Source organism: Nematolebias whitei, chromosome 9, assembly GCF_014905685.2.
Source record: "Nematolebias whitei isolate Nwh7 chromosome 9, NemWhi1, whole genome shotgun sequence".
In the NCBI taxonomy this organism is placed as follows: Eukaryota; Metazoa; Chordata; class Actinopteri; order Cyprinodontiformes; family Rivulidae; genus Nematolebias; species Nematolebias whitei.
The window spans coordinates 16196152-16206792 of record NC_056506.1 but is presented as its reverse complement, the minus strand read 5'-3'; the positions used below and the strand labels follow the sequence as shown (position 1 = coordinate 16206792).

General features: G+C 41.7%; 1 protein-coding gene across 1 annotated transcript in view; it reads left to right on the top strand.

Moving 5' to 3' along the window:
* mast3a (microtubule associated serine/threonine kinase 3a) overlaps nucleotides 1-9224 on the top strand; it is a gene marked incomplete in the record, with an annotated part of 96603 nt that extends 87379 nt beyond the window's left edge. The window contains 5 exon segments of the mRNA XM_037682014.1: nucleotides 2406-2626; nucleotides 5944-6066; nucleotides 7499-7635; nucleotides 7791-7975; nucleotides 8130-9224. Of these exon segments, the coding sequence (XP_037537942.1) occupies nucleotides 2406-2626; nucleotides 5944-6066; nucleotides 7499-7635; nucleotides 7791-7975; nucleotides 8130-8980 (1517 nt within the window).
* Between the last annotated feature and the right edge of the window lie 1417 nt (nucleotides 9225-10641).

Here is a 10641-nt window from a genome sequence, read left to right as displayed (position 1 = left end):
AACCTGAAAAATCAACAGTGTATCAAATACTTGTTCTCCCCACTGTATAAAGCTAGTTTTTTGTTTGTTTGTTTGTTTTTCCCTTTTCTCTTTAAGAACCAGCTTTCTCCTAAAAAGGTGAACGTACAAGTCCAGATTACTTTGGGAGCAGAGATATTAGCAGAACGCCCCATTTTATTATTCTGAGCTTTTATCTTGTTAAATAATTTGCATTTAGAAATATTGGTAGCCTGTTGGAAAACTTTGAACAGAGATGGATTGTATTCACCATCTAGAAAATGTACCGTATTTTTTGGACTATAAGACGTACCTAAAATTCTTTAATTGTCTCAAAAACGAACAATGATCGTTATGTGCTTACTGACCTCGAACTGATTTTATGTGGTTATTGTGAATGAGTTGAATAAAGTTTTATTTATCCGTTTTGTTTCGCTTAATGCGCCTTATAGTCCAAAAAATACAGTACTGTTAAAAATACTAACCACACCATTCATGTTTTAGCATTTCTTTATTTATGTTTTGCCAGCTCAGATATAAATAATAAATACAGTGCCTTGCAAAAGTATTCGGCCCCCTTGAACTTTTCAACCTTTTGCCACATTTCAGGCTTCAAACATAAAGATATAAAATTTAAATTTTTTGTGAAGAATCAACAACAAGTGGGACACAATCGTGAAGTGGAATGAAATTTATTGGATGTGTCAAACTTTTTTAATAAATAAAATACTGAAAAGTGGGACGTGCAATATTATTCGGCCCCCTTGTGTTAATACTTTGTAGCGCCGCCTTTTGCTGCAGTTCCAGCTACAGTCTCTTGGGGTTTGTCTCCATCAGTGTTGAACATGGAGACACTGAAATTCTGCCCATTCTTGCAAACCAGCTCGAGCTCAGTGAGGTTGGATGGAGAGCGTTTGTGAACAGCAGTCTTCAGCTCTTTCCACAGATTCTCGATTGGATTCAGGTCTGGACTTTGACTTGGCCATTCCAACACCTGTTTGTTTATTTGTGAACCATTCCATTGTAGATTTGGCTTTATGTTTTGGATCATTGTCTTGTTGGAAGATAAATCTCCGTCCCAGTCTCAGGTCTCTTGCAGACTCAAACAGGTTTTCTTCCAGAATGGTCCTGGATTTGGCCCCATCCATCTTCCCATCAATTCTGACCATCTTCCCTGTCCCTGCTGACGAAAATCAGGCCCAAACCATGATGCTGCCACCACCATGTTTGACAGTGGGGATGGTGTGTTCAGGGTGATGAGCTGTGTTGCTTTTACACCAAACATATCATTTTGCATTGTGGCCAAACAGTTTGATTTTGGTTTCATGTGACCAGAGCACCTTCTTCCACATGTTTGGTGTCTCCCAGGTGCTTGTGGCAAACTTTAAACAACACTTTTTATGGATATCTTTGAGAAATGGCTTTCTTCTTGCCACTCTTCCATAAAGGTCAGATTTGTGCAGTGTACGACTGATTGTTGTCCTATGGACAGACTCTCCCACCTCAGCTGTAGATCTCTGCAGTTCATCCAGAGTGATCATGGGCCTCTTGGCTGCATCTCTGATCAGTCTTCTCCTTGTTCCAGATGAAAGTTTAGAGGGACGGCCGGGTCTTGGTAGATTTGCAGTGGTCTGATACTCCTTCCATTTCAATATGATTGCTTGCACAGTGCCCCTTGGGATGTTTGAAGCTTGGGAAATCTTTTTGTATCCAAATCCAGCTTTAAACTTCTCCACAACAGTATCTCAGACCTGCCTGGTGTGTTCCTTGGTCTTCATGATGCTCTCTACACTTTGAACAGAACCCTGAGACTATCACAGAGCAGGTGCATTTATACAGAGACTTGATTACACACAGGTGGATTCTATTCATCATCATCAGTCATTTGGGACAACATTGGATCATTCATAGATCCTCACTGAACTTCTGGAGTCAGTTTGCTGCACTGAAAGTAAAGGGGCCCAATAATATTGCACGACCCACTTTTCAGTTTTTAATTTGTTAAAAAAGTTTGACACATCCAATAAATTTCATTCCACTTCACGATTGTGTCCCACTTGTTGTTGATTCTTCACAAAACATTAAAATTTTATATCTTTATGTTTGAAGCCTGAAATGTGGCAAAAGGTTGAAAAGTTCAAGGAGGCCGAATACTTTCACAAGGCACTGTATAATAATTATGCTGTGCTCCTGTTTATTCTGTTCTTTTAGTTGTATGATGTAGTTGCATATTAACAGCCTAGCGTATGCAAACATCAAACACAAACATTGTGATCAGTATTATCAGTTTGTCTTGTACTTTGTGTTTCTCTGTCTCAGGTATGTCCAGGCAGTTTTAAGTGTTAGTTATGAAGAGACAACTTACATTGTTTCCTCTAATCATTGTTTTTTTTCTATTCCCCAACTAGATGATTCATCTGGTCCTCTAAGTCCCAAATCATCTTTGTCGCTGTCCTCCAACCCCTCATCCAGAGATTCGTCCCCCAGTCGGGACCTGTCCATCAGCATTAGTTGTCTTAGACCTCCAGTGGTCATCCACAGCTCTGGGAGGAGGTTCGGCTTTGCTCTGCGAGCTATCAGGGTGTACATGGGAGACACTGATGTGTATACTGTCCATCACATGGTCTGGGTATGTGTACTCACATTTAGTATTCATCTTACTTCTGGATAACGTGTGTTGTTGTATAAACTAAAAATAAAGTATGAGTCAGGGCTATTCAACTAAATTACTCAGGGGGCCACAGGTACTGAAAGACAAGACTCAGGGGCCCAACATCCTGCAGTTATTGTCATTAAGTTTGTTTTATGGTTTTAAATCTAGTTTTATTTAAAAAAAAAGAACTTATTGGTGGTTCGAACAGAGTTCACTCGTGGGCCTGATTTGTCCCCCAGTTGAATAGCCCTGCAAGTTCTACAAGTGACCTATTAAAGAACGTTGTTTTGTTTTTTAAGCCTTAAAACTTACTACTTTTAGTATAGTGCAGGATCACGGTATGATGTGCATTTTATTTAATCCTCTTTGCACTGATGCCTCTAATTAAAGTCCAGAGCTACCAGCGTCACCTACAGAGTCCAGTTGTGTGTAATTTAGTCTCAGTATAAATCTAGCTGTTCTCTGGAGGCCTCGGGGTTGTTGCAGAACATTAGTGATCAAACAGCATTATGAAGACCAAGGACAAGTTTAATGCAGGGACAGGATGATGCCACTAGAAACCCTTAAAAACAATTTAACCAGTTAAACTAAGGTGTCCTGTAATCAGACTCACGAGTGTCCAGTCTTGTCATCACTGTCGGCCTGAGAGTAAAAAGTAGTCACAGGGCTGTTTGGTATCCTGGTGTGTACCACACTGAACATGGACACCACACAGCTAAGGACAGTGAACAGAAAACGATGTGCAGCACGTTAAAGGTGCAGGTTGTAAAACCATCTCCAAGCAGCGAGATTCTCAGATTATTCAGAGGTTTGAGACACAAGACAACAAACTGCTGGAGACGGTACAAAGGGTAACCAAAGAACCCAGAACAACCTCTAAACAGATTAGAGGTGAACTTTTAAGGTCAAAGGTCATCATTGTCAGATTGTAGCATCACTCAGTCTGACCCAAAGTGAACCGAACAGAAGACGTCTACGAAGGACCCTGAATTATAACGACTTGAAACTGGAATTAGCCTAAATCCAGATTAACGAGTCACGGAGTTCTTGGGTGATGACGTTTAAACAAATGAGACAAAACTGGAGCTTTCTGATGACAAGTTCCATCAGAACCATGAACCCAGAAATGAGGCGCGTTCAGAGCAGAACACCTGGAGGAGGCTCGGTTCTGTTCTGGGGCTGCATCAGGACCAGGGTGTCTTGAGTCTGTGCAGTGATGCAGTGAAATCTCAAGACTATCGAGGCATCCTGCAGTGAAATGTTCAGTGTCACAAAGCTTGGTCTTATGGTTCCAGAACACTCTGCTAAAACACCCAAGACTGGATCAGAACCAAACACTGGACCGTTCTGAAGTGGACTTCTGAGCTCTGATCTGAATCCACATCTGTGGAAGGAGCTGAAACATCTGGAGAACGAGCCTTTCAAACCTGAGACAGCCTGAGAAGTTTGCTCATGAGGAGTGGACCAGAATACCTGTGGATAGGTGCAGAAGACACGAGAGACAATTACAGACATGACCTGTCCCTAAAGGTTGCACAACAAAATATTAAGTAAAAAGTACCATCCTTTGTGTCAAGGCCAGTTCATTACTTTGTTTTATTATTTAAAACAATTGGGTCAAAATTCAAAAGCAGTGTCTGTTTTTTATTTGTAGAATATTTTTAATGGTGTGAATGTTTCCGAAGCGTTCGCTCTGCTGTGATCCAGTTTTCTTCACTACGTGTTTTGGCACATTTCTCGTCCGGCAGTTTTCAAGCTGTTTCATCAAAGCAAAAAGCAAAACGTTCAGCTCTTTCAGGACAATCCTGCTGTGACTTTTGGTACTGGTGCAACTTTAGCTTTGTGAAATATTTTAGCCTTTTCTACCATTTTTTTTCCACATAGAAAATGAATTGAGCTCATTTTACATTCTTCAAATCTTTAGATGTGTTTACAACCTTTTACTGCTCCTTTCACATTTTGTTCTGTTTCAGCTGCTTTCAGCTTCCTTCTGCATATCTAAACATTTTTTCAGCTTCTTTCAGCTGTTTGTGCTACTTTCAATTTTTTTTCTACTAACTACAACATTTTGTGCTTCTCGTAACTTATTTCTGCTCCTTTCAGCTTATTTCTGCAAGTTTCAGCTTTTTCTACTATTTCAGCTACTACTGGTTTATAACTTTTTCATGCTAATTGGAGCTTTTGCAGCTAATTACACATTTTTGCACTCATTTCAACTTTTTTCAGCATAAATCAACAAAAATGTGCTTCCTCCACTTCCATCTTGTAATTTCAGCTTCTTTCTACCTTTTTTTAGCTACTTTTCAGCTGTTTTTTTTTTTTTTTTTTTGCTAGTTTCAGCTTTTTTCCCATATAAGTTCTACTCTTGTGCTCATTTCTGCTTCTTTCAGTCAAATTGGGCAAAGGTGTTCTTTCTGCTTTCTTCTTTTTGCTAATTTACCATAAGCTTGTTCTACCTTTTCAGCTACATTTCAGCATGTTTTAGCTGGTTTTAGCTGTTTTAAGATAAATTTGTTTTTTGTGGTTATTTCTGCTAGTTTCTGTCTAATTAACTTCTTTATGCTCCTTTCAGCTTTTTTTTTTTTAGCTAGTTTCAACTTTTTCTGCCTTTCCAGCTACTATTTAGATATTTTTATGCAAATTTTAACTTTTTTTAGCTAATTCCACATTTTTGAATTCATTTTACCTTTTTACACTTCCTTCTCGTAAGTTAGACTTCTTTCTGCCTTTTCGACTACTTTTTAGATTTTTTTTTATTTTTATTTTTTTACATTTTTTGATCTCATAATTTTTGTGCTAATTTCTGCTTATTTAAACGTAATTTATCAAAATGTGTTCTTTCTGTTTTCTTCTGCTAATTCAGGCTTGTTCTTTCATTTCAAGTACAATTTTTTTGTTATTTTGTTTCAGCAGTTTTTCAGCAATAAGCATTCACATAGCATTTTTGGGTTATTTATTCATTCATTCATTCATTATTTCATTAATGAAAGAGTGAAAACAAAATTTTCCATCAGCAAAATTCCAGTAAATTCCTTTGAAGTTTGTGGTTTTAACGCAACAAAAAGTGCAAATATTCAAGGAATATAAAGACTTTCAAGGCTCTGAGCAGCACAGACAAAAACACTGCCTGTTCTGGTTTGTACGTTTCAGATGAGAATTAAAATGTGTTTATGACTTTTGTTTCCCAAGATTTGTTTGCACAAGTTTCACAAGCATTGTTGGTTGTAACCTTATGGGAGGAACTGGTCTGTCCCGTTGCTGATGATTGGTTTTGATATTGTGTTTACATTCAGTGCGTTGAAGATGGCAGTCCAGCGCACGAGGCAGGACTGAGAGCCGGTGACCTCATCACTCATGTCAACGGGGAGTCGGTCCAGGGCCTGGTTCACACTGAGGTGGTGGAGCTCCTGCTCAAGGTAACAGGACAGACGCAACAAAACGCCCCGGTGCTTTAATGAGCTCGTCAAAAGGCAGACGCATTTTATCTCCATACGTCAGCTTCCCCATGGCTGGTCCACAACTTCTGATTCTGGTTCAGGGATTAAACTGACGCAGGTTTCATCGAATCGAGAGCCCAATCAGAGCAGGGCGGGTGGTGCTTTCTGAAAGCACCTTTTATTGTCCAGGTGACCCAGCAGCAGCGGGCCCCTCCCTGTCTGACAGCACACAGGCGGTCAGGATCACAGAGCGCCGCAGCAGTCGGAGCACTCCTCCTCTAAAGTCTACCTTTGTACTAAACGTTAATGAGTTAGGAGCGTCGTCCTCGTCGTGCAGGTGTGTCCAACCTGCGTGTGTGACCAAACTCCTGGAGAGAGAGAGAACCGCCACAGGAGCACTTCACTCCGTGACTGGATCTGTGACACTTCTGCTGCTGCTTTAGTTCTTACGAGTCAATAATTTTAACATTAAAAACAAATGGTTGTAGGCCCCAGATTACAGTGTAGATGTGTCCATTTAACTTTGATGAGAAATCTGTCAGTCAAATAAAACTAGTTGTTTAGTGCTGGACTACCTGTCATCTATATTTTTTATGTATTTCACAACCTCCCGTTTGAAAACACTGAAATGAAACCAAAGTAAACTACAGAAAGTTTTTATTTATTTTTTATTTATTCCCTCTCCCTTCAGAACGCCACTGGTCCCGAGGATCTAGATGATGCAGATTAAAATGTTACGTCTTCAACTCTTCATTAGAGAACGTGATACTGTGCACTGACTCGGTGCACGTACATGTGCACTCCTCTTTATACGAAAACCTTTGAGAAGTGGCCGGTACGCAGGAATAAGTTCTTAAATATGTAGCATATGGGGTTGTGGGGGGGGGGGGGGGGGGTGCACAATGGTAGTCGCTGGGTGAACATTATTTTTTTGACCAGGTCACAAATCAAGGTCAAAGGTTTATCCAGGTCATTGCTACAGATTGCTGTATAATAGTTTGTGGACAGGTGTATAATGTGCTGTTTGCTGTGCTCTTATTTTCTAATTTACTAGTACATCTTCATACGGCAGGTTTTTATTTTACGATTGGACTCGTGACAAAAAGACGTGTTGGGGCGGGCGTGGCTGAGTGGTTAGAGCAGTCGTCCTCCAGTGGGAGAGTTGGGGGTTTGATTCCACCAGCAGTCACATGCTGAAGTGTCCCTGGGCAAAACACTGAACCCTCATTGCCTCTGATGTGTGTCCCATCAGTGTTTGAATGTGATAATGTAGTAGAGTGGTGAATGAGGCACAGTTTGTGTTGTAAAGAGCTTTGAGTGTTTTGATCAGATAGAAAGGTTCTGTTTAAGTACATACAGTTCATTTACCGTTTTTAGACACACATTTACGTGAGTGATCTGATTTGAACAGAGTGGGAACAAGGTGACCCTGCAAACAACAGCACTTGAGAACACTTCTATCAAGGTGGGGCCCGCCAGAAAAGCAAGCTACAAAGCTAAGATGGCCCGACGGAGCAAAAAGAGCAAGAAGAAAGATGGACAAGACAGGTACCTGAACTCAGAACGAACATCTGCAAATGTGAAGTGTTCTTCATTCGGCCCTGGTCAGAGTTTATAAAATGAGGCTCTCATGAGAAGTTGTTTTTCATGGACCGTTCCAGCAAACATCCATCTCTCATCATTTATTCCTTTTCCTTCTGCAGCACACGGCGTCGCATCTTTAAGAAGCTGTCAAAGCATGCGCCCCCACCCCCCATGCAGAGCAGCCGAAGCTTCTCCTCAGGCTTCCAGCAGTCGTCCAGTGACAGCCTCTCTGGTTCCCCCACGCAGAGCCTGTCTCCAGGACCTTCCACACCCTGCCGGTCCCCCGGCCCCGACCACTCCGGAGGTGCGACACCGTTTTGATTGTTACAAGTTTTATTTATTTTTATTTCAGTTTAGTTTTTTTATTCTATTTTCTTTTTGCTCGCCGACAGATGAAGGCAGTGACGATGTTTTAATCTCCATCCACACTGACTGTGTTTTTGTTTTTGTCCTGTTAGATTCCAGCTCCTCTCCTTGTTCTAGTTCTCCAAACTCGCCCATACCTCAGGCTCGTCCCAGCTCGCTCCATGTCCACGGTCGCTACACCAAGGCCGTGCGTTGTAAGTCCACCAGCAGCATCCCTCCTTCGCCTCTGGCCTGTATCCCCCCACCTCAGCCCCTCTCTCCTCAGTGCTCTCCATCCTGTCTCCAGAGTCTTCCCAAGTCCCTTCAGGGTTTCCATGGAAAGACGTTGTCTCCTCCCACCGTCACCCGTCACTCCATGCGTCCCCGGAGTGTAGAACCGCCCCGCTCGCCACTGCTGAAGAGAGTTCAGTCAGCGGAGAAGCTGACTGGGGACAAGGTGGGGTTGGGGGGTTACCATGGAGACAAGAAAGCTTACAGCACCCGCCGCCACACCGTGGAGATGCCTCTGTCTGAAGGGGAGGGGCTTGAGGATGAAGAGGGAGATGCCACTACGAGGTTCGTCTGTGTTGGAGAGCACGGTCGCCAACGGTTGTTCATGGGGGTGCAGAAAGACGAGCAGGACACAGCCGGCGGGGGCAGCAGCCACCATCTTGCCCCCAGCTCACCTCAGCACTCTGGAGACAGCCACCATTCAAAAGAGATGATGAGAAAGCTGGCTCTGTCGGAGCGCAGGGACTCCTTCAAGAAGCAGGAGGCTGTGCAGGAGTTGAACTTTGACTTGGAGGAGAAAGAAGAGACGTCCAGTCCACAGCTCCCCTTCACCCAGCCAAAGACCTTTAAGGTCTCCACTATCATCCCCTCCCAGTCACAGTCGACTGGGAGGCTGGGAGGAAGTGGAGCCACGCAGCAGAAGGCAAAATCCAAAGGCAAAGAAGGGTTTTAGTTTTCCTGAGGTTCCTCTGCTCTAAACGGAGGCTTGAGTCTCACAACCCTGGACAGGTTTACCCAGAACATCACGTGGAACTAGAAGAACATCAAAGATAACGTCAACATCTCAGTAACTCCATCTCGTACTGAAAAATGACTGATTACTTCCCAGTTCTCCAATCACTGGGGCAGCCGGGATGCATTCTGTAAATATTTATTTCTTTACAGGAAGAAACTTATTTATGGTGTTTTAAGTCTCTCTTATATTTTATTTCATTTTTTATTTTTGAGAAAACATCCAAGATGCTCCAGGCAACACCTTCTCTAATGGTTTTAGATGAAAAGAGTGTGACTCTTTTTGAACTGGTTGTTCTTTGCTTTCTTTTTGCAGATTCTGTCTGTAGGACTGTTATCCCCCTAGTAGCACCGCCTGCGCTCAAACATTCAGACTGTGGCCGTTGATGCTCATTCTTCCTAAATACTGATCGTCTGTCAATCTGTTCACTGATCATATATTGTCACTGTATGGTCCTTTTAACTTAAGAACACTCCTTGAATTGGTGGACATGTCCTGGTCCCATTGAACGGTCACCACCAGGCGCTGGTGTATTTATTAAAGAAGAAAAAATGGTTGTAATTGTAAATGTTTTTTAAATGAGCTCATTTTAGTAAGACTTTGTGTATTTGAGGCTTCAGGTACTTCAGGTACAGAATGTCCTGCTAATCCCGTTAACCGAGACCTTTATTGTACTTTATTTTCACTGGTTCAATGGATCAATGTTGAGGGGGGAATAAACATATTCTGACCTTAGTTTCCACTTCATAGTTCTTTTTAAAATAAACTACGAAGGCATAGTTTGCAATAAACTTTGACTTTGTCCATTTTAACTAGGCTTTAAATATTGAAAAGTTGCTGCCCATCTTTAAACAGAGCAGTACCTGGAAGCCTTGCTGTGCCAAAGCATAGTTCAGCCTCAGCTCCCTTTTCCAAAGAAGAGCTGTACATAACGAGCAAAACATGTGCATGTGCTTGTCCACCTCATCTGTTGTCATGGCTGAAAGCTTGGTCTTTAAATCCTAACCCAAGTAACAAACGTGAGTAAACGTCTGATCCTCCACTGTGTAACAAAGCAGAATGACTACATCTCTGCTCTCTGTTGGATATAACAGACTTTTAATTTTTATGAATGTTTACATTTTAGTGCCGTCATGTATGAGGGCTTGTCAGGATTTATTTGGTTAAATTATGGGAACTGGGACTAACGGGAAGAGTCTGATATCAACCTGTGTATAAAGGAACTGTGTTTTGATATGGAACTGTCCTGTTGTACTAGTAACCTGCTGTTGACTCATACTGATAATGGACATTATAATAACCGTGTAACTGGTGTTGTTTTTGTAAGTGGCCTTGTAGATGGACTCAAAATGTCACACAAGTGGCATGAGGTTTGTCCCCTGTTGCAATCAAATTCACAACTGTTTTGCATGTTTCATACCTCAGTATTTCTAGTTTCATCACAAATTTGGATTTCAAGACAATTCATCTTCGACTCTGAGAGTACATGTTTTTTGTTGGACGTAAGTTTTAGATTAAACTTCCACAGGTGGATGGGGATTTTTTGTTTTTGTTTTTTTTAAAGATTTTTATTAATTGAATTTATTAAAATCTTAAGTTGT